This window comes from Crinia signifera, chromosome 9 (assembly GCF_055691185.1).
Source record: "Crinia signifera chromosome 9, ASM5569118v1, whole genome shotgun sequence".
NCBI lineage: Eukaryota > Metazoa > Chordata > Amphibia > Anura > Myobatrachidae > Crinia > Crinia signifera.
In genome coordinates, this window is record NC_139225.1 from 138,699,275 (window position 1) to 138,723,965 (window position 24,691).

The 24,691-nt window shown below is 46.2% G+C and overlaps 1 protein-coding gene and 1 long non-coding RNA gene across 5 annotated transcripts in view; one reads left to right on the top strand and one right to left on the bottom strand.

Annotated features, from left to right (window-relative positions):
• Nucleotides 1-24,691, top strand: part of LOC146036141 (multivesicular body subunit 12A-like) — a 41,944-nt gene that overhangs the window by 13,920 nt on the left and 3,333 nt on the right. The window contains exon 10 of one of the 4 annotated variants that reach the window (XM_083159979.1): nucleotides 1,856-4,830. The exons of the other annotated variants lie outside the window; for them this stretch is intronic. Coding sequence (XP_083016105.1) covers nucleotides 1,856-1,900 — 45 coding nt within the window. The 3' untranslated portion in view covers nucleotides 1,901-4,830. Of the gene's footprint in view, nucleotides 1-1,855; nucleotides 4,831-24,691 lie in introns of those variants that run through there. 4 annotated transcript variants of the gene reach the window in all.
• Nucleotides 6,393-15,438, bottom strand: LOC146036728 (uncharacterized). Its single transcript, XR_014460944.1, has 3 exons — nucleotides 15,233-15,438; nucleotides 11,131-11,538; nucleotides 6,393-6,981 (listed from the first exon to the last, which is right to left on the bottom strand). It is a non-coding gene; the product is annotated as an uncharacterized LOC146036728 (long non-coding RNA).

Consider the following 24,691-nt stretch of genomic DNA (forward strand, 5'->3'; position numbering starts at 1 on the left):
TGTTACCCAGTTTGTCTTATCACTGTCTACTATTGTAAAGCGCAACGGAATCTGCTGCGCTATATAAGAAACTGTAAATAAATAATGAGGCCCTGGAACAATGCTACTAGTACTGATGTCAGGGCCGTTTCTAGAGGCGGACAAGCCGTGCAGCTGCCCCGGGCGCCGCACGGCTTGTCCGCCTCTGTTAAACAGCAGGGGCGCCTAGCCTGGCAGCTTCCCCCTTCCTCCTCCTTCCATTCTCACCGGTATCCCCCGCTATAGCAGATATCGTTCGTAGGGGAGGGGAGCGCATCACGCGTCTCTCCTTCCCCTGACTATGTCACTCACTGGGCTGTCAGGCGTCAGCCAATCAGCTCGCGGGCCGGCAGCCAATCAGGAGCCAACCCGCGAGGTATGATTGGCTGTCGGCCCAGTCACAGAGTCTGAAGGGGAAGGAGAGACGCGCTGCGTGAAGCGCTCCCCTGGGAAGCAGCGGCGGGGGACCCGGAGACCTGGACTCTGCTCTCCCTGGCAGCAGCAACAACGGTGAGTTGTGCTGCTGCTGGGATAATATATGTCTGGCACTGGGGGCACATATATGTCTGGCACTGGGGGCACATATATGTCTGGCACTGTGGGAGCATGTCTGTCACTGGGCATATATGTGGCACTGTGGCGGCATATATGTGGCAATGTGGGCATATGTGGCACTGTTGGGGTATATATGTGTGGCACTGTTGGGGCATATCTGGCACTGGGGGGCATATATGTCTGGCACTGTTGGGGTATATATGTATATATGTCTGGCACTGTGGGGGCATGTTGTCACTGGGCATATATGTGGCACTGTGGGGGCATATGTGGCACTGGGGGGGGGCATATATGTCCTGCACTGGGGGGGGGGGGGCATATATCTCTGGCACTGATGGAGTGTATATGTCTGGCACTGTGGGGGCATGTTTGTCACTGCGCATATGTGTGGCACTGTGGGGGCATATGTGTGGCATATCTGGTGCTGGGGGCATACCTAGCACTATGGAGGCATATATGTGTGGCACATCTGACACTGTGGGGGCATATCTCGCACTAGTAATCGGCATCAGTTGTGCGGCGTGTGGGGAGTATTGTGTAATTGCCATCACGGTGTGGGGTCTAATGGGCATCATGGTGTGCAGCGTAATATGTAATTGTCATCACGGTGTGCAGCGTAATATGTAATTGTCATCACGGTGTGCAGCGTAATATGTAATTGTCATCACGGTGTGCAGCGTAATATGTAATTGGCATCATGGTGTGCGGCGTAATATGTAATTGACATCATGGTGTGCGGCGTAATATGTAATTGGCATCATGGTGTGCGGCGGAATGTGTGATTGGCATCATGGATAAACAGTGTATAATGATTTAAGTAGTCTGTCATTGTTTGGCCTTGATCTGTGAGGTGTACTAGGTCACTGTGTGGGCCTTTATATTTTCAGCCCGCCAACTTAAGTGCGGAAGGACAATGACAATTCCTGCAGTAACCAATGTCTGGTCATGCAGGTTGCAAAAGTGAGATGTAAGGTGATTGTTTTCCTGCTAGACCACACCCCTTTTGACATTAAGCCATGCCCTTTTTGTTAAGTCCCACCCCCATTTTGGTGCGCGCGCCACGGCGCGCAAAATTTCTTCACTGCCATATTTTTATTTCTTCGCCCTGGGAGCAAAATTGTCTAGAAACGGCCCTGACTGATGTCAGCCCTTTATGTGACCACATCTCTTGGAACTCTGCCTCGGGCCGCAGGGACAGCCATTGTGTGACCAGCACAAGAGTTCAGATCGTTATACGCAGGATTGAAATAATTTTTAAAACCTTCTTCTTTTGTCCTTTCAGTACAACTACGGATTTGTGGTGGAACGCACGGCTTGTGCTAGATAACTCTGATGCAGCTACCGTCGTCTTCAATGGGCTCGTCTGTAGTAATTACATGACCAAATGTTGGCAACACACACAGACACACACAGACACACACACAAGGGCTGATTCTGAGCTGGGAGCAAAGCAGGAAAAAAAAAGAAAGTTATGCCGTGTACATTTTGGCCGATATCTCATCAGTATGCCCATTACTGATATCAATAACGGTACATCGTGAATATCATCTAGTGTATGCTCAATGCCCGGGGAGCAGGAGCACTCGTTGTTGTTGATAATGTTGGCTAAATACAATTCCAGTGTTTTGGGGGGGGGTTTGCATGAAGGGTAAATACCAGCTGTTTTAAGATGTAGCCCAGAAATGTTGGGCAGCTTTCTTTTTTTCGCTGCAATAAAGATTTTGTCACACACATTAGGTCGACCCATATTAGGTCAGCATGCATTGGGACGACCACTAAAGGTCGACAGGGTTGGAATGTTGACACAAGAATTAAGTCGAAATGGCAAGGACAGTCAAAAGGTCAGCATGAGTTTTTGTTTCTGTTTAACCGACATGTGCCGGCAGGCGGTATTTCATGCTCTAGCATTCACTGGCGTGTGGACGGAGAATAGAATAGTGTGCCGAGCGCAGCGGTTCACTTTGACGGTGTCCATGTCGACATTCGGGACATGACAAACTCATATCGGCCTAATGCTTGTGTCAACCTTCCAACCCTGTCGACCTTACCTGTGTCGACATATTTCATGTGTCTACCTAAGCCAGGGGTGGCCAAACCGGTCCTCGAGATCTACCAACGGTCCACGTTTTCCAGGTCACCTAGCTGGTGCACAGCTGTAGTCATTTTCTAACTGTCACATTTTAAAACCTGCTGCATTCATTCCTACTATAGATCCACAGGTTGCCTGGGAAACATGCACCGTTGGTAGATCTTGAGGACAGGTTTGGCCACCCCTGACCTAAGCCATGTTGTCTTTTAGTGGTCCACCCCATGCATTTTGACCTAATATGGGTCGATCCAATTGACCCAGACCCCTTTTTGTTTGCTTTGCTCTCAACTCAGAATCTGCTCTGTATTGTCTACAGATTCTCACCAGTCCAAACAACTCGGCTCTGTCTGGACGGCTGGCGATACTACATGAAAGCCGTGTAAATTAGATTTACCTTTTTAGCAACTGTCGTAACTTTTTTACGTTTTCTGTGCGTCTCTCTGAATACCTGGATCTTCGCCATCCTTTGTTACACATGTATGTGTGTGCGTCAGGGACGTACAGCCATGTTAGGCAGCTGAGACAGAACCTTACCTGTCCTATTCCAGAATTCTGACTATGGCAGTGCTTGGTTTTACTCCTATTCGGGCGGATGTATTAAGCCCAGAGAAGTGATGATACACCAGCCAATCGGCTCCTGTCATTTTTTCAAAATTCACCCGTAACTTGACAATTAGGAGCTGATTGGCTGCGGCATGATCAACGGCCACTTTATGGCTTCTTCAGGGGTAATGCATCTGCCCTATTGATCATGGTACCAGCTGCTTGGCAGTATTAGTGCCATATGTGTATACGAAACTGAAATGCTTTTGGTAATGGCGCTAACAATAATATAGTACAAATCTGTTCGTATCTAGCCTAAGAAAAAGGAGATTTTAATCAAGACTTTCTCCTATAGACAATGTATTTTTTTTTCATGTTCACCCAAGTGCCTCATTGTTGCTTTGTTGCATGCGCCTACCTCACAATTTTAATTTTGTCAGCCTCTTGCACTTATACATTTGAGAATGCTGGAAAAAGGCAACATCTGTTTGTTCATACTACGAGGCTGATACTAATTTGGAAGTAAAACGTTGTGTAAAAAAAGTTACTTTTTTCTATGCAGGGTAAATACTGGCTGTTTATGCGCGTAGCACATAAATGCTGAGCAGCTTTAGTTTTACTCTGTAGTTTAGAGTTCAGATTAGACACCCCACCCAAATGTGGCTCACCCCAGGTGTTACATCTGACCCACGTGGAGCGCAACATGGAGCACAGTTGTTGTTTTTTTTGCTTTACTTCCAAATCAGAATCGGGCCCAGTGTGAGATTGTTCTCCTGCTTTTGGCAAATTGTGCCTGTTTTAACCTAGAAACTGACATTCATTGAGTTTTCGAAGAGCTAAAGCTGGCCATACGTCTACAGATCGATTGTCAGATCTGGCTGGTTGAAACAAAATCCTGGTAATGGATGAGAGCAAATGACAGTTGACCGTTGGCAGTTTTCCAGCATTTCAAAGCAGTCATTCAGAGATTACCAGGTTTTTGTTCCAACCAGCCCAATCTGACAATCGATCTGTAGATGTATGGCCAGCTTAAGTTCTGCTCCGAATGAAAGGTTACCGGAGAAGCTGGATGTGACATGGGAATGGGACGTGCCATACAGAATACCTAATTATTTAATCATACAATCATTACCATTCTTTAAACTGCACATACACCTGTCTTTAATGACTTAAAAACCAACCAGCCATAATGGAGTTCTTGATTCATTAGATACTGTTAAGTTGCGTAGCCTTTACACTCTACAATAGCACAATACTCGTTGGTACGCAACTTCCATTACTGGTCTTTCCATGTGTCTCCCATATACTGTATGGTAACTACCCCCAGGTTTATATGTACACTTCCTATGTATAAACCACAGCAGATACTCAATCACAGTGCAAATAGCATAATATAAAGCATTGCATTCTATTCTCTTTAAACCTTAGGCAACCTACAAATATCTGTTATATCTTGTGATAACTAATGTTGTACGCTGTCATTATTTCTTCATGGTCTGTTTCAAATTGCTAAATATATTATGGTGTATAAAGAATGTTTTAAATGTGTATTATGGTGATTATTTAATAACCATAGACAACACACACACACAATCCTTTCATTTATACTGTACTCTTGGGGCAGGATCTAGGATGTCGATTTGTATCATCAGAAGGATATATAGATATATATATATATATATATATATATATATATATATATATATATATATATATATATATATATATATATATATATATATATATATATATATATATATATATATATATAAAGCTTTCATATTAATAATGTTGAGGGTAGCATTTGTTTATAGGGATTTTCCACAAAGTAACCAGAAAACACCTTGATTTTTGCTTTGTACGTTTTGCATGCCTCTATGTCAGAGGAGGAAAAGCATGAGAATGGGAGGCACTGACCAGTATGGGGTGGGTCTTGTGCAGAGAGAACGCATATTAATTAAATACCCACTTCCTAGTCACCATCCACTATCCTATTTCTTCTCTGCCTCCCCATGTCCCATTCTACCTTTCCGGTCACCTTCTGCCTTTCCCTGCCACCCTCTTCCTCAGTCACTCACAGAATGTCTCCTTCCGCCTCCCCATATCCACTTTCACCGCTTCCATATATCTATCTGACTCTCCCTGCATCCACCGCTTGTCCCCCTTAACCACTGCCATCCCCCTCTGTATCTCCCCTGTCACCTTGCTCTTCTGTAGGTTTTTACTCAAAGTAGGGTTTTTTAAAGTGGCAGAACTGTTGAAGAATAATGTAAAGAGTTATACAGGAGAAAACCATATTAGTTGTATGTGTCTTACATTATCATGGAGGTACAACAGAGTATTTGTAGTGTTCTTTATTGAGACACAATGCTCAGGTCACCTGCATATAAATTGTAAGGGATATAAGATGTAAAGAACCAACATGCGGAACCACCTGCAAGAATTTATGGTACTTGTGAGTTATCCGGGATGCCGATTTTTTCATCGCGCCCGAAATCGTGGGCATCGTGTCGGTCGTGGCCGTTATAAGGGGCGCGACGCGATGCCCGCGATTTCCCATAGACAGTAATGTTAAAAGACGCGATGGACCCGATTTCCCATAGACAGCAATGTTAAAATAAAATGACAATGTGAAATTGGCCAATATGGCCATTTCACATTGGATATGTTTTTAAAAAAAAAAGGTTTCATGGCCCCCCACCACCATTAACGCCACCCCGCTATTGACGCCAACCCGAAGCGTGGCGAGCGGCGGAGGTACGCGTCCTCCGACCTTTTCATACCCCTACTATCCACGTCGGCGTGGAGTTGAGAATAGAATAGTGTGGCGAGCGCAGCGTGCCACCGAGCCCGAAGCGTGGCGAGCGGACGCGGTCACCTGTGAAGCCCGCAAGGGGATGCGGATACCTGTGAAGGTATCCGCGTCCCCTCGCGGGGCACGCTGCGCTCGCCACGCTTCGGGCTCGGTGGCTCGCTGCGCTCGCCACACTATTCTATTCTCAACTCCACGCCGACGTGGATAGTAGGGGTATGAAAAGGTCGGAGGACGCGTACCGCCGCCCCTCGCGGGCAAAATCGGCAGCCCGGATAATTCACAAGTACCGAATTTATTGTAGTTATATTGTAGGTTGGTGGTGCTCCCAGCATTCAGTAAGCATAACTGGGTATATAGAGGGGGGGGGGGGGGTTGTCTGCAAAGAGGCAAACAAAAAAGATGAATGTGCTTTTTTTGTGCGCACTCTTCAGTATAACAATTTTAGGGTTGTAAGGGATATACAATGTCTTATAGGGCAGACCGTGGCAGCACCGAATTATAGGGCAGACAGTGGCGGCACCCAGTTACAGGGCAGACAGTGGCAACACAAATATTATTTGGCAGACCGATGCAGCACCTAATTATAAGGCAGACAAGGCAGCAGCCATTTTTGGAGGGACATTTTCAGCAGATTCCATATGCATGGCCAACCCCGTTCAAAATGTGCAGAGACCATGTGCCCATACAGTGCCAGTTCCTCCAAGCCACCACTTGGGCTGCCGTGCCATTTTTATACCACTGGCCAGTACAAGATTAGAGCTCACTGTGGTCCCAGTATTTTGTAGATATTGTAGTATGATTCCATGTATCTATGATTCCAAGTGATTAACTGTTGTACTTGCATTTGTCAAACAAGCATCCAGTAGCCATTTAGAGGTCCTGTAATAATTGTTCAACATATTTTTCCATGGGACCAAAAATTCTGTAGATTGAACAAAATGCCTCCAGCACCAACGAAAATCTAAAGAAAACAAAAAACAAATGTTTTATTGTTCAAGCAACCCATTCTCCATCAACGATGTATTATACTGGTGCGAAAAGAAACTGACATTGTCATTCAAACAGTTTAAATGTCACAGTTTGTTGATCCGCGCTAATCTTTTAATTCTTTCCGTAATTTGGTTGTTGAAGTTTTGTGCTATTTGGTAATATTGTATTCTCCCCTTATTTTAGGGGTGCTGCTCCCTATCTCTTAATATGGTATTCAATCCCAGGTGCTATTTCCGACAGGGGAAATAGCTTCTGCTGCCTATTCAATGCTGCTGTTTCCGACAGCATTGAAGGCAGAATTCGACAAAACTTATCCCACTTTAAGGGCAGTATGATCTGTTTTGTGGCAAACGGTCATGTATTGTCGAAATCACGGCCGTTTTTGGACAATCCATGTCCGTTTTCGCCGACATGCCCTCTTTTCGACAGATGGGTGGAACATTGAATTCCACCTGTTGAATACCCGTTGAGCTGGGCGATAATGGACTGGGATTCGGACAGTCGGAATCCCGAATTGAATACTGCCCTATGTGTGAACTGAATGAAAGAAGAGAGAAAGGAAAGAGACTTGAGTGGCGCACTCTTTGTAATTGGTCATAAGTTTTCACTGAAATAAATGTATTTAAAATGTAGCTTTTATTGTAATTCCTATAAATGTCATATTGGGAGAATAATTCTTGTGACATGTAAGTATTTCATATCAAATAAAAAAAATAAAGTAATTCCGAAAGAGTGAAAAAAAAGCTGAAATAAGTGATTAAAAGCAGTCTATACACTGTGTGGCCGTGATGTTGAGTTGACTTACAATATATCAATGGGGCTATGTATACCACAGGTAGAGTTAGTATTCTGGTTTTTTAATTGTGTGTATCTGTTCTGTTCCACATTATGAGGCAGATGTATTAAGCCTGGAGAAGAGAGAAAGTGAAATGAGATAAAGCACCAGCTAATTAACTATGTTTGAAAATGACAGTTGGGAGTTGATTGGCTGGTGCGTTATCTCCTTTTACTTTATCTCCAGTTTAACTCTTCTCCAGGCTGCCCCAATGGGAGAAATTTAAATCCGTTGTTAGGGAGAATCGTAATATGCAGTAGATAAAAAGGAGTAAAACAAACACTGGCACTTTTCGGGTACCATTTAATGAAGGTGCCTGTTGAGGACCTGTGAGTCCCCTATTTCTCAAACTAGAGACACTAATCTACTTGTCTTCTTGCTCAGTTGTGCACCGCGGCCTCCCACTTCTCTTTCTACTCTGGTAAGAGCCTGGTGCCAATTTCTCACATAGAATAGTCTTAATTTCTAAGAACAAGAATAGTCGAGTTTCACAAAGTTCTCTTTTTCTGGCCACAAATGTGATGCTCCAGATACTCAACTGGGGGAAATTTACTAAGAATACGAAAATTTGTATTCTTAATACAAATGCATACGACTGGCATCACCATCGTATTGCATTTACAAATTCATACTCCGGAGGAAAATTTACTAATCAGTCGTATTTGACTGATTCGTATTTTCCGAGGGTGTATGGATTCGTATTTTTTCTGATACGAATTCGTATTTTAAATACAAGTTCACAGTTGCAGCCTGCACGGATCTGACTGATCCGTGCAACCTTCTGCCAAATACGCCTGGAAAATGAGGCGTATTTTACCAGCGGTATTCCAATAATTGCCGATAATTACCAGCCATATTTTCAATACGGCCGGTTAGTAAATTAGGAATCACCATTCTTTTGAATGATGGTTTCTATTCGGATTTTGGTGTATACATTTTGGTGTATACATTTGTATTTGTAAATAGAAATATGAATGGGCCATCAATACGAATTGGTGTATTTTTGGCATAGTGAATGCCAAAAATACGAATATGCCTAAAAAAAAAATGTATTTAGTCTTGCAAAAACGATTTGGTTAGGTGTATTTGCCTTCGTAAATTTCCCCCGACTAGCTCATAGGAAGGCCAGTTTTATGGCTTCTCTAAGGAGCAAACCCATTTACAGCTGTGGTAACATAATTGCACAAAGGTTTTCTAATCATCCATTAGTCTTATAACGGGATAAGCAAACATAATGTACCATTATACACCTACAGAATTGTGTTGATGTCCATAAATATTGGGTCATCAACACAATTCTCATATTTTGGGCTCTATACACCAACACGATGGATTTGAAATGAACCAAAGATGTGCTTTAACTGAAGACTTTCAGCTTCATTTGAGGTTATTTATATCCAGATCAGGTGAACAGTGTAGGAGTTACAATGGTCTCTATATGTGCCTCCCACTTTTTAAGGGACCAAAAGTGATTGGACAATCAACTCAAAACATATTTCATGGACATGTGTGGGCTATTCCCTCATTATTTCATCATCAATTAAGCGGGTAAAAGGTCTGGAGTTGATTCCAGGTGTGACATTTATATTTTGAATCTGTTGCTGTCGACTCTCAATATGAGATCCAAAGAGCTGTCACTATCAGTGAAGAAAGCCGTCATTAGGCTGAAAAATCAAAACAAACATATCAGAGAGATAGCAAAAACATTAGGTGTGGCCAAATCAAAAATGAGTAATTTTATTCTGTGAAGGGGCATGCTATTTTTATTCATGTGCTTGCAGCTCATGAATATATTTTTAATTTTTTTTTTAATTTTTTTTACACATTCGCCAGCAGGGGGCGGGGAGCAGGTCATTAAATATTCACTGCACACTGGTCCCGCTCATAACATATGCACGAGTGGGACCAGTGCTTTGGTCAGAGACAGTCTAGTTCACCTAGCGCTTGTTGAAAACCGCTTATCTGCAGTATAGAGGGGAGCACAAGACTTATTAATTGAAAGAACAGTCTTATTTAAGTTACAGTATGCACTTTCCACTAAGTACCAGGCACATTCTACTGTCAATATATAGCCTACATACAATTATAGCTACTACTGACAATAAGAGAGAAAAGAAAAGGAACTTCTTTAATAGTATATAACATATCCAGTTATTTTCACTGGATAAGTCTGTGCACAGTGAACGTACTGTAAAGATATTGACAGTTGGGCATACTCAAGGAGGATTACAGTGTTTACAGAGGAGATTACGAGTTAATTTCTGTCAGATATTGTTGTGAGGACATTGCTAGAGAAAGGTACAATAAAATCCAATGTTCTTCATTTGCTCTAATTGACTATTCACATTTAAATAAAGACACCAACTCTGGTTAACAGTGGTACCAGAGAAATGTAGCCAGACAATTCTTTGGAGGCGATCCTGCCTGCTTATTTACTAGTGAGAAAAAGTAGCAATGTTACTACAGAAAGAGCCGATTGAACGGATACAATGGAGCAGATGTATGAACCAGCATTAACTGGGGGGGGGGGGGAATTACGATTTCCCTAATGTATTACTAGCGCACCCAACGTGCGCTAGTGACAGCCTGCTGAGTTACGCTCGGCGGGGCTGTCCCCTACAATCCCCCCCCCCAGCTCATGGTTAGCGTTGTCCTATCCCCCACTGCGGGGACAGCGCTAGCCCTGCTTCTGGCTCAGGCTGCTCTGGAGATCTCGCGGTTTTAGCGAGATCTTGCGCATGCCTATTAGAGCCAGCTGGGGGGGGGCGCACTGAGCATGCGCGGGGCGCCGGGGGGAGACTATAAGGAGAGCCGTAATCGCTGAACATAACGGCTCTCCTTATCAGCTTGGGGGGGAATTATACATCTGCCCATAACGCGGGCCCGCTTCTCCACGTTATGCTGGAGAAGCGGGACCCATTATTTAATAAACGTTATGGGCAGATTCATACATCTGCCCCAATGTTTCTGTTTTAAATACTTTATACAGTGACTACGGTGACTGGATTACAAATAATTACAATCAACAATGTGATCTCTTCTTTCTCTAATAGTTGACGAAGAATACTATTATTACAAGACTTGGGGCCAGATGTATCAAGCTTCAAAATGTAATAAAATGGAGATTGATAAACAGGCGGCCAATCAGCTCCCAACTGCCATGTTACTGTCTGGGTTTGAAAAATGACAGGTAGGAGCTGATTGGTTGGCTGTTTATTACTTCCCAATTTATCACTTTTTGAAGCTTGAAACATCTGGCCCTTGATGCGGTTAGGTAATATTTACCAAAAGAAAACATCACACGCATTTTCACTCCTCTTGAATGGAGCTTTTGGATGTTACTCTTCGTAGTGAGTTTGTAGACCTTGGCAAATATGATGTGCAACGTGATGCCAGGGTTGTTGGGTAGAAATGTGTTCAGCAAGATAGTCATACAGTGATCGCAAGGACTCCAGGAGATGTACCAGATGATTGTACAGCTTCTCCAGGCTTCTCTGAACCGCTCACTAATAAATACTTCCTCGGCGTGGCATTCGTCAGTGTTCGTAAAGTGACCTGAGTCAATAAGTGTGCTCCGCTGGTAGACCTCATAGCAGAGGTGAGTTGCGGGGGGATAGGTGTTTAGTCCATAGTGAGAGTAAAACATATGGGGGGACATTGGATTCCTCACGGCAGGTGCTTGAGCCATATAGTCTAAAAATTTAATAAAAGACGGGAATGCGTAAGTACATATGGAGGTTAGATCTGCCTGACAGAATTTGAGTAAATATTCTACTGGAAATAATCATATTTGAAATCCAAGTAGGCCCATGTAGGGGATTATTAGATCTGTGCCGATATCTCAGACGGTGAAAATAATGGCACTCGCCTTTTTTATGTCATAGTTACCGAGATCATTGAAGGCATTCATTGATAACTGTAAAAATTGCTGTATCTGGGGGGGCATCTCTCCTGGGATCTGCTCGGCAGTGGAGGCTGTATCCGTGTTGATACTGTAGCTATGACCACTGCTGCAGAGTGCTGACTGCCACAGCACAGAGCTTTGAGGAGAGCTGTCAGCACTGCACAGAGCTGGGGGAGATCTGTCAGCCCTGCGCGGAGCCGGCAGAGATCCATCAGCCGCTGCAGGGCTCCACTGCCTGAGGGACCGCCTCCCTCCCCGGATGACCGATCAGTGTCAGCACGGAGAGAGAGGCGGCCCACAGGCAGTGTGTCCGGCCTGCTGCTGCTTACACATAATGAGTAATTCACCGATCCCTGTGTTTTCAGACTGTCAGATTTTTTCGTCAGTCGGAGGAACGGCCCTCAAATTGAATAGGCAAATGCAAATTTGATCTGTTATTGTCGAAAATGGATGATGTTTCCTCCTGTCGGAAATATCGATCAGTATTGAATAACCACCTGTAGAGTTGGATGGAATGTGTGTCAAAATTGCAGGTACACTTCAAAGAAAGGCACATTTTGCTAAATTTGCAGAACCTTCCATATATGCAATATGAGTCCAATTCTGCCCGTTTAGCATATGCGCCTACTTTACTCCTAGAGATAGCAATGCTTACAATAGATGCACTTGATTTATGCTTGGAGATGTGGTTTCATAGTGGAAGTAGTCAATGTTAAATATATAATTCTTATTTAATAAATAATAGAGTATATCAGGAAAGTAGAAATAGTATTCGTATAGGTGGGAGGGATTCAGACACATTGAGCCAATTCCAAGTGGCCACTGGTAGTCTTCTCTGTAGAGATACCACTGATTGGTAACCTCAATGGTGTTACCTCTGCCCCACCTGCAGGGGAGGTGACAGGATGGCCAGGCCCGGTAAAATGAAATGGGGAGGGCTGTGGCCAAGCCCCTGTAGAAAAAATATTAATTTGTGCAGGCACCAGGCAGAACAGATGGATGGGAGGGAGGGATCCTGCCAGCGCAGGATTAAGGTCTGTGGGGGCCCTGAACAACAAAATTGCAGTGCACCCCCCCCCCCCCAGAGGCAGGTGGCACCTGGGCACCCCCTCCCACAGAGGCAGGTGGTACCTGGGCAGCGGGGATGTGGGCAATGGGGTCCCTGTGGTGGATGGACAGTCAGCGGTGGGGTCCCTGCCACAGAGGGGAACTACTAGTTCCCATTTGCCGCAGGGACCCTGCCACTGAATTCCCTTCCACCGCAGGGACCCCGCTGCTGACTGCAGTACCCAGCTGCTGCAGCGACCCCCTGCCCAAGCCCACTGCCTGACATCCACCTGTCACAGCTGCAGCAGTGCCGATGTGGGAGCCAGGCAAAAAGTACCCCCCCCCCCTCCATTTGTCCTGTGATCAGGTCTGAGTTAGGCCAATAATCCCTGTGATAGCAATCAATGGCATACATGTAAAATACTAAAAATAACTCAAGATAGCATATTCATACAAGAGAGATAAAGGAGATAAAAAACTAAAAGAAAAGCTATAGGTGGCGAAGGGGAGGGATCTTGTGTGAGGCTGAAAACAAAAGACAGACAGAGCATAGGAGAAAGAGAATTAACATTTTTATATAGGGGTATCTAAAATAAAAACTGTACAGGTTGAGTATACCTTATCCAAAATGTATGGAACCAAGCATTTTGGATAACGGATTATTCTGTATTTCAGAATAATTTTACATTTGATGGAGCATGTATCTTGTATAAGCACATCAAACATGAAATACACACAAATATATTTTATTTGTGCATGAAACAAGGTTTTAAAACATTTGTGTACTATTTCAGGCACTGAATTTGAATCCTGAGCAATCATTTTCTTGCACATATTTAGTGGCAGTTACACATCATGTCCCCAATAGTGCCAGTTATGGGATGCAGTCAAAATCCCGACGGTCAAAATACCGACAACCATTGACCGATGGTCAAAATCCCGACATTTAAAATCTGACAAGGTCAAAATACCGACATTTAAAATCCTGACATGGTCAAAATACCGACATATAGAATGTAGACAGGTGAAAAAGTCAACATGACTTTCCGTCAACAGTTCGCGAAGTTGACATGGGCTTTTTCACAGTTTTTTGACCCGACATGTGCTGACAGGCGGTATTTCATGCCCTACCATCCACTAGGGCGTGGTGGGAGAATAAAATAGTGTGCTGAGCACAGCAAGGCACCGTGCCCGAAGCATAGCGAGCGAAGCGAGGTGGTGCGGTTGACTTCCAACTGTGTCCATGTCAACTGTGTCGACATTCGGGGGGGAAAAACGAGGGCATGAAATACCGCCTATCGGCACATGTCAGGTCAAAAAGCAGTGAAAAAACCCATGTCGACCGAAAGTCATGTTGACTTTTTCACCTGTCTACATTCTATATGTCGGGATTTTGACCATGTTGGTATTTTGACCATGTCGGGATATTGACCATGTCAGGATTTTGACTGTCGGTATTTCATACCGAATCCTCAGTTACAGATGTCCCCAGTAGTGCCAGTTACATATCATGTCCCCAGTAGTGGCAGTTACAGATGTCCCCAATAGTGCCAGTTACATATCATGTCCCCAGTAGTTGCAGTTACAGATGTCCCCAATAGTGCCAGTTACAGTTGTCCCCAGTAGTGCCAGTTATACAGTATATCATGTCCCCAGTAGTGCCAGTTACAGATGTCCCCAGTAGTGCCAGTTATACAGTATATCATGTCCCCAGTAGTGCCAGTTACAGATGTCCCCAGTAGTGCCAGTTATACAGTATATCATGTCCCCAGTAGTGCCAGTTACAGATGTCCCCAGTAGTGCCAGTTACATATCATGTCCCCAGTAGTGGCAGTTACAGATGTCCCCAATAGTGCCAGTTACATATCCTGTCCCCAGTAGTGCCAGTTACAGATGTCTCCAGTAGTGCCAGTTATACAGTATATCATGTCCCCAGTAGTGGCAGTTACAGATGTCCCCAGTAGTGCCAGTTACATATCATGTCCCCAGTAGTGGCAGTTACAGATGTCACCAATAGTGCCAGTTACATATCATGTCCCCAGTAGTGCCAGTAACAGATGTCCCCAGTAGTGCCAGTTATACAGTATATCATGTCCCCAGTAGTGCCAGTTACAGATGTCCCCAGTAGTTGTTTAGCAAAAAAAAAAAGCACATTCTGTAATGTATGGTTTTCGGAATAATTTGGATAGCAGATATTTAGATAAGGGATAGTCAACCTGTATAAAGAAATGTGACTCAAGGAAAATTACTATATAGATATAAATAGAATTAACTATAGGGAAAGAGTACAGCGACGTTCAGGCATTCAACAAGATTCTGACAAGTGTGCTTATTGTTTTAAAGTGGCAATCTTTTAAAAGACAAAACCAGGCTGGTACATTTCGTCTGGGGTGGCTTACAAATATATTGAACAGAGAGATGCATACATTAACAGACCTGAGATGATGATCTTGTTGATGTCTTCTCTGATCGATGAGTACTTGGTAGTCACAACTTTGTCTGCAACTTTAAATATGTATATCCATTTATGATGCAAATATGTCCCACCTTTGATGATGAGCCTGGCTATTCAAGCAAGACAAGTTTCATTTTAGCGATTTAAGATTACTATTGTTTGCACAGGCTCACACCCACTCTGGGGATTAATGATTCTCATGGAAAAGGAAACTGAAACTTTTAGTTTCATGTTTTCTGCTGAGTATCTAGTGACGCAAGACGTGTTACACAGGGCCAGATTCTCGGATAAAATGAAGAGTGATAAACAACCAACCAATCAGCTCCTGCCTGACATTTTTCGAACACAGTTAATTGGCTGGCTGTTTATCACTCTCTATTTTATCACTTTTGAAGTTTAGTGCATCGGGTCCTGTATCACAGACAATACAATAACATTTGTGTAGTCTGGAAAATAAGTTTATATGTACTGTACTTGAATTAAGTTTTCTTCTGACCGACTAATGTTGCTCAAATTCATTCACAGGAAGGACTACAGAGCAATGTGTTCATCTTCTCTGATGACACTAACTTGTGCAGGGTTATTAAAATAATGAGTGCCAACGTTGCTGTGAGCAATCCTCAAAATATCCGCTAAAAATGCCAGCGTGGCTCCCAGCGACTCTTCTTTTAGTGTAAATAAATACAAATACAGCCAAGGAAATGATTAAAGTCTAGTTAAATAAATAAAACAGCCACTGTGAGCGGTGCTGACAATTTTTTTTCCCACTATTCGCAGATCCCCCATTCCGCAATTCACGGGCCCACCCCTCCCGCGATTCGCGGACGCTCCGCCCCCCCCTCCCGCGATTCACAGCCGCCCTCCCACGATTCACGGCACCCCCCGCAGCCCCCTCCCACGATTCGCAACCCCCCCTCGCGCGATTCATGCCACAGCCCCCCTCCCGCGCTTTGCGGACCCCCGCCCCCTCCCGTAATTCGCGGCCACCTGCACCCCCCCTCTGCGATTCACAGCCGCCCTCCCGCAATTCACGCCACCCCCGACCCCCCCCCTCCCGTGATTCGCGGCACCCCCCGCGACCCCCCTCCCGCGATTCGTGGCCCCACCCAGCGACCTTCACTTTCTTACACTGATACACTCCCTCATCCTGCATTCTTTCTTTTTTAAATTCAATACTTTTTATTAACATTTTGCTTTTCTTTTTACATACATACAAACATAAAATTGACAAAAAGACATACATTTACAGTATGACTGTAAGAAAAACAAGAGAATATAAGTCGTTCAGGAACAAAAACAAGTTCCTGTGGTTACCCAACTACCAAGCAGACGACATTCCTGCTATGTTGTATTAACTGTTACATCAGCTGTTATGTTGGATTCATACAATAAACAGTGTGCATTTTATGTTAGACATGGCTGTAGCTACCGATATAATAAAGATGTTGCAGCTCTCCTGTGGTCAAATCGATTTTTCAATTAAGTAACCCTTTGTCCCACCGTATTTGGGAAGACATGCAAGCACTACATTAGGTACTATCTATATCTGCATAGCAGATGCCTACGCTAGCCTGGTGTCCCCACTTATGCGATTGTGTCTGATAAGTCCCACCCACTGTATGACCAGGGGGAAGTCAGTGTATCTCTGCCCATCTATGGCCTGGCATAACAAGGGGATGATAGCCACCTATCCCATATCCTCAAATATTTGGTTTCGGAGTGTCTGGCTATATACACGAATCTCTCATGGCACACGGTCTCATTGGTGAGTCACCCACGCTTCATAGAACGGTCCGCTAATTTCCAGCCACGTCCGGGCTATGCATACCTTAGCCAACGTGCACAGGATGTTTATGTAGCTCATAGCGTCTTTGTCTATTGTGTCCCCCCCAGTGGCGGCCAGCAAGCAAGTCACAGGTGTGAGTATGTCCAGGGGAACCCCAGTGGAAGCTATAGTGTGGATGATCTGTTGCCAAAAGGTCTGTACTACGGGACAGGACCAGATTAGATGCCAATAGTTGGCCTCTGAGTGGGCACACTTGGGACACCTGGAGTCGGCCCTCCCCCCCATCCTGAAGAGACGGGTCGGGGTGAGGTACACCCTGTGTAAGATATACAGTTGGATTTGTTGAAAGCGTGCACAAGAGGACGCTACGCGTGAGCTAGCCAGTGCCAGCTCCCAGGATTCAGGGGACAGTGGGCCCAGGTCTTCCTCCCAGCGCGCCCTAAGGTTGGGGAGTGCGTTGTTATGGTGTAGAGTAAGTACTAGGGAGTATATGTTAGATATCAGTCGCGAGTCGCCCAGGGATTGCAGTCGGGACTTGACGGGGAATTGGGCACCGCATGCGTGCCGCAGCTGTAAGTACCTGAAGAAATAAGCATTGGGTATTGCGTTGGCTACTTGTAGTTGTTGAAAGGAGTTAAATACACCATTGGTATATAGTTGTCCTATGAAGGTTACTCTGTATCGTCCCCAGACTTTCCTGAGTTGTTTTCCGTTCAGCTCTTTAAATCCCTGTGTGCCATCTAGTGGAGTGTCCGGGTCCCATCCCGTAGCACGCATGATGTCACTTGCTCTTTTCCAGACCAGTATGGCCTGTTTAGCCAGGGGCAGCCTGCCAAGTGCAGCATTACCCGAAAGGAGGAGCTGCAGGGGCTTAAGTCCCGGAACCATGGTGGATACCATCTGCGCGGGGAGGGCACCCTCTGTTGACTCCCCCACCCATAAGTGTATGTGGGATAGTTGTGCTGCCAGGTAGTAGAAGCGGAAGTTCGGCACCGCCATGCCCCCCATGTCTTTTGTGCGAGTCAGTGTGTTAAGGCTGATCGTAACCCTCTTTGAGGACCATATGATGGAGGATATAATCCCATCTATTTTCTTAAAGACACATTGGGGAATGTAAACCGGGGAGTGCTGAAGGGCATATAGGACTTTAGGTTGTGCGACCATCTTGATGAGACCAATCCTGCCTGTCACCGTGAGGGGCAATTTTCCCCACACCGCTACTCTGGACTGCAAGTATTCTATCTGGGGCTGGATGTTAAGTGTTATGTAGTTGGAGGGGTTGTTCGATATCCAGATCCCTAAGTATTTGAATTTATCCACCCATTTGAGCGGGAGAGGGATGGGCGTGTCAGCTGGGCATGGGCCAGTGTGGGGCATGATGTAGGATTTGTCCCAGTTTATCAGTAAACCGGAGTATTTACCGAATGTGTTAACGATATCCAGGATTATGGGCATAGTATTTACATAGTCTGAGACCAACAAGAGTATGTCGTCCGCGTATAGCACTATTTTATCCGTCCGGGAACCCGTTTCAAATCCCGCAACCGCCTGACTGTGCCTCAGGAGGCATGCCAGAGGCTCCACCGCCAGGGCGAACAGAGCAGGGGAAAGGGGGCATCCCTGTCTGGTGCCTCTGAATAACGGGAATGAGGGGGATATATATCCATTGGCCGAGACCCTAGCGCTTGGTGAGGAATACAGAAGCCGCACCCAATTAATGAACCCTGGGCCAATACCGAACTTAGACATGGTTCCCCACAGGAACGCCCACTCCACCGAGTCAAACGCTTTTGCGGCATCTAAGGATACCACAATGGATGTTGGGGCATCCCCGCGGGGAAGTTGGAGTAGGGTGAATAATCTGCGAAGGTTTATGATTGTGGATTTGCCCGGCATGAACCCAGTCTGGTCATCGTGCACGAGTTGGGCAATGACCGAGTTAAGTCTCATGGCAAGGACTTTCGCCAGTACTTTAATATCAGTAGTGAGGAGGGATATGGGTCTATATGATTCAACCCTGCGCGGGTCTTTATCAGGTTTTAGCAACACAATGATGAGTGCTTCCGACATAGATCGTGGGAGAGAGCCAGACTCAAATATCCCGTTAAAGGTTTCGAGTAATCGGGGTGCGTAGAAGTTAATGTGTTTTTTGTATAGCTCTAAGGGAATGCCATCTAGACCCGGGGCCTTGTTGCTTGGGAATGACTTGATTGCTGCCTCTATTTCATCCACCCTAAGGACATCTCTTGCCTCGGCTGTTAATGTGGGCATGGGTATGGGGGCTAGGTATTCCTCAATTTCTCTGTGTGTGTGTTGTAATTTGGTGTTATAGAGTTGTTCATAGTATATCTGGAATTGTTGCGCTATATCTGGAGTGTTGTCATATTTGTTTCCCCTATTGTCTATCAATTCGGATATGGTGTTGTTAAGACTATCAGCCCTGGCCAACCTTGCCATATAGCTGCCAGGCCTGTCCCCTGTGAGGTATTGGTTATTTTTATTAAAAAGGAGTCTAGTGCGGGTTTTATCTTTAAGGCACTGAGTCCATTCTTTCTGGGCCCCCAGCCAAGCCTCTTTGGACGCATCGAGGCCATCCTCCAAATAGGCAAGTTCGAGTGAGCAGCAGGAGGCCTCTAAAGTTCTTTCCTGTTGTTTGTATGATTTTTTAAGTGTGGATATGGATTGTATCATGGTGCCCCTTAAGAAGGATTTAAATGCATCCCACACTACAGAGGGCGGTGCCGAACCCACGTTGGTTCTAAAGAATTCCTGCCAAGTGTCCTCCAGGTCCCGCCCCTCCCCCAGTCTGGTAAGCCAAAAAGGGTTGAGTTTCCAGTGAACCTGTCCCCTCATGCCTCCCACGTCCAGCGTGAGCGACAGGGGGGAGTGATCCGAGATACCCCTGGTCTCGTATTGTGTTAGTCTGATTCTGGGCAGTAGATCAGGTGTAAGCAGGGCCATGTCTATTCTGGAGAAGGCAGTGTGCGTCGCCGAGAAGCATGAGAACTGTCTTGTGTCCGGGTGTTTATGCCGCCAAGCGTCGCACACGCCCATGCCCTCCACCAATGCCCGGAACTGCCCGTTACCCCGTCTATGAGTGTCCCCAGTGGTCGTGCGTCTGTCCAGTGTATGGTCCATGACGTTGTTAAAGTCTCCCATAATAATAGTGGGGGTATCAGGGTAGGCTGCCATCATGTCTGCGGCCTTTTTTAGTATGTCGTGTGAGTAAGGGGGCGGGATGTACACCGCCATCAGCAACACCGATAGGGAGTGTATTCTACATTTCAGGAAAATCGACCTACCCATTGGGTCTATCTGCACCTGTTCTACCTGAAATGGGACTGTCTTTCGTATCAGTATGGACACTCCCCTTGATGCGGAGTTATGAGTAGAGTGGTAAGCCCACCACCGGTTTTTTGAGGGCAAGTACCTTAGCACCTTCCAGGTGTGTTTCCTGTAGACATACCACATCCGGGTCGTACAGTTTGATCTGGCGTAACACTAGTGCTCGCTTTATCCTATCATTAAGGCCCCTAACGTTCCAAGTAAGGAGTTTGACATTGTTTGAGGCCATCATCTAATGTACGGTGGGGCATATACATAGGACCACAAGATTACAACCAATTCCACATAGCAGTATCGATAGATCAGGCAGCATGTATGCACACTGTTTCCAACAATATCAAGGTCTTTAGCTGTCATTAGCCGCATAACTAACATTAAACATTTATAAAAACCCATGCCCCCCTCCCTGTATACTTCCTGAACTAAGTACACCTCTTCCCTGTAACTGGAAAAATCAGAAAGAGAAAACGAAAAAGAAATTAACCCTAGTGGTTAATAACTATTTGAGGCAAAAGATTGAATGGCTCCTGTGCATGTGCACTGGACCAAGCCATCCGTCCCCTTTTTCCTTCGCACCCAGTGAGGGTCTGATGTGTAGTATATTTATTAGGGTAGACCCTTATTGTATCTATTAAACTTATCTTAAAGTTGAATGCAGTTGTTAGGCGCCGTGGGTGTTGAGAATATGTCCTAAGGTCCCTTATCGGTGACCCACCCGGACCTTCACATTCAAGGGTCAACCGAGGGGAGCAGCCCACCAACCACACTGAGTTAACAGTATGGCAATGTGCGCCCACCCCACAAGCATTGTCCTCGTCACAAGATTATACCCGACTATCCCATATACCCATTAGCAGATGTACATCGACAAGCCTGCCCCCCCAAACACTAGGCATGGTGCATCCTATATTGCAGCGGGGAATAGAGCAAGCGAGCCAAGTAGGCAGCAGTGCTGCCAGGCTCGTACATATCGAATTAGTAATGCTAGAGCTCGCCCCGCATAGAATGATGCAAATAGTCCCTATAGTCACATGGGGAAAATTGGGAGCATGAATATACATGTGAAAAGAGGGAAAAGGGAAGGGACATAAAGATGCAGACATTTATCAGCACATATCACATTATACATTACGGTTCCGCGGCCAGTGGTCTTCGTGTAGGCCTAGCAGTGTCCAGCCACCGGGCCGCCTCTCTAGGAGTGGAAAAGAATTTGGTGTCCCCATCCACAATGACCTTGAGGCGGGAAGGGAACAACATGGCATATGTGATGTTCAGTTCACGCAGCCTTCTTTTCACGGGTAGGAACTCTGCCCGGTGCTTTTGGACCTCCACGGCGAAATCAGGAAACACGGAGAGTCTAGTACCGTTCCAGGACAGTGGGCCCTGGGTGCAGTTCAACCGAAGGATGGTATCTCTGTCCCTGTAGTTGAGGAGTTTGGCAATGAACGTGCGTGGTGGAGCGCCAGGTGGCATGGGTCTGGTGGGCACGCGGTGGGCTCGTTCAACAGCAAAGAATGGGGAGAAGGAGTTGGCTCCATAAGTGTCCATCAGTAGTTTTTCAAGGAATTTTTCAGGGTTTTGCCCCTCCTCTTTTTCAGGCAGCCCCACCAGGCGTATGTTGCAGCGTCTCAGGTGCCCTTCCATGTCAAGAATTTTATCTTGAACCATCGATAGCTGGGTGGCCATGGTCTGCACCTTGTTGCTGAGGGGTTCAAATTTGTCTTCAAGGGTGGAGGTGCGCGTTTCCACCTCTCCAACCCTCTCCCTGACCTTCTGCAGATCCTGGTGAATAATGGATAGGTCAGACTGCACATGTCCAATCCTCTCCGTTAGCCTGGTCTCGCATGCTATAACTGCCTCAAGGACCTTCTGTAATGCATCATCAGTATGTGTGTCAGAAGGGGGGGCTTCCTGTGACGAGGAGGCATTCGAGTCCCGCTCTGGTGAAAGGCCCCTGGGGGTAGATGATCTAGCATAGCGTTCCAACTTGGCAGCGGCATTTGCATTCTGCGTTTTGCCCATGTTGATTGCCTGAACACGTAGTAAATCCGATGCTTGACAACAGATACTGTGCAGAGGGGTATGGGGTGCACCGCCTCACACCACCATGCAGGTTTTAGTACACAGCAGGGTTGCGGTCGCTCTGTATATGGTATGCTAGGGGTTATCAGGCCGGGGTGCTCAGCAGGTGCAGCACGATCAGCATTCACCGACCACAGTTAATATTATGCACCAGGGGAAGCAGTGATTGGGCTGTATAGATGCTGCACTGTAGTATGGGGGACAGCACTGATATACCAATGCACAGGCTTATGCCTTTTGTGAGCCGCAGGGTAGGTCATCTCTCTCCGTCAGCTTGTGGGTGTGCACTGGCACCCCTGGGTCCTCGTGCAGTGATGCTGCAGTGTGTGCTACCCCAGTGACTCTCAGTTGCCCTGACGGGGTAAGCTCTCTCATGTGACCCGCGGGGCTGCACAGTCCATTCTATACCTTGGGTATTGTTGGGGCAAAAAGCCAACAGGGCAGGCCAGTCAGGACAGTTAGGTGAGGGCCACCCTGACTGATAGTGGGTGTCTGTGATCCCTCCAGCGCAGCATCAGGGCTGTTTATTTATATGAGACCCCACAGGCTATTTCGGCTTGCAAGGCAGCAGGGAGGGGGGAGTCCCACACTATTAACTGTCTGGCAGGGCGGGAGAAGGACGCCCGCGATTTGCGGGTACACCAGCGCGGCATCCTCTATTTAGGCGGGGGGGGGACTTGGGCAGCTGGCCGCAGGAGCTCCGGTGGTGGCTTTAGCTCACCGCCAGCCTGTGCGCCCGTCCCTACACCGTCCGCTCTCCACTGCTCACCGCCGCAGCTCCGGGTAGCTGATGCAAGATGGCGCCTGCGAACTGAGTCACGGGTCACCTCACGTCCTCGTGGATGCCGGGCGCGCCGGATGACTCACCGGGGGGCACAGAGGGAGTCCGGTCCCGATCGCCTCACACCCGCTCGACTTGCAGGGGTGCCCAGCAGCCGCTCCCGGTCCCCCGTGCTCGGACGGCGCTTCTCCCCAGGTCCTCCGGTTTTCAAGATGGCGCCAGCAGCTCCTCAGACGGGTACCCCAACAGCAGGATGTAGCTTTGTGCCGTGTAGCGGGTCACCCACGGCATATGGCTCAATCAGGTCAGTAGACGTTTATACCCAGTTCAGTGGGTTTAGGAGTCCATTGGGTGCATGCAGGATCTGTATGCAGGATGATAGGGACGGAGAGCCCGGCCAGGCACTGCTACTCCATGCCCCGTGAAGCCACGCCCTCCGTCCTGCATTCTTTCACACCAATGCGCTCCCTCACCCTTCAGCTTTGCGCAATATCACACCGACATGCTCCCTCACCCTGCGTCTTTGCACTACAGTATATCACACTGATGTGCTCTCTCACCCTGCAGCTTGCGTTCTATCACACTGATGATGCTCCCTAACCCTGTGGCCTCCCCTTATCACACTGCCGCACTCCCTCACTTTTTATCCTGTGCTCTATCACTCTGACGTGCACACTCACCCTACGACCTGCGCTTTATCACATTGACGCCCTCGCCATGCTTTGAGCGCGGTGCCACACTATGCTCGGCACACTATTTTTTTTCTCCCACCGCTCAATAAGGGATGGTAGGGCATGAAATATCACCTGTTGGCACGTGTCGGCTCATAAACCCTTAAAAATGTTTTAACTGCCGGCCTTGTCATTGTCGACCTATTGCTCATATCAACCTTTCAACCATGTCGGCATTAGGCATGTCAACCTGTTTCATGTTTCAGCCTAAGCCATATCGACCTTTAGCGGGTGATCCAATGCATGTCGACCTAATAGGTGGTGTGTGTGTGTGTGGGGGGGGTGGGGGGGGGTGGGCACTAATATTTATCTTACATCCGGGCAACTTGGATGAACTTAAGCCACACCTATAGTTTTTTCCATGAGATTAAAGCCTTATAACATTACACATGTTGAACTTTATGGTTATTTGTTAATACTGATTATCCCTAGAGTGTTACTGCACACAATATACTGCCCACAGTGTATTACTATAACTAATAATTGCCTTTTCGGTCTGCTTTTTAATGACCCGGTACAATAGTTGAATTAACCAGTCTGACCATGTATATTTATGTACATTACATGTTCATTAAAATGACAATAATACACTCAGATAATTGCACCCAAGAGATTAATTAACACTAACATTTATAGGTGTCAGGATATAAAATCGCTGTCATTTTCCAAGTTTAGTCTCATGTGCTTTTTTCGTAGCGGTTTTAAAAGTGCTAAA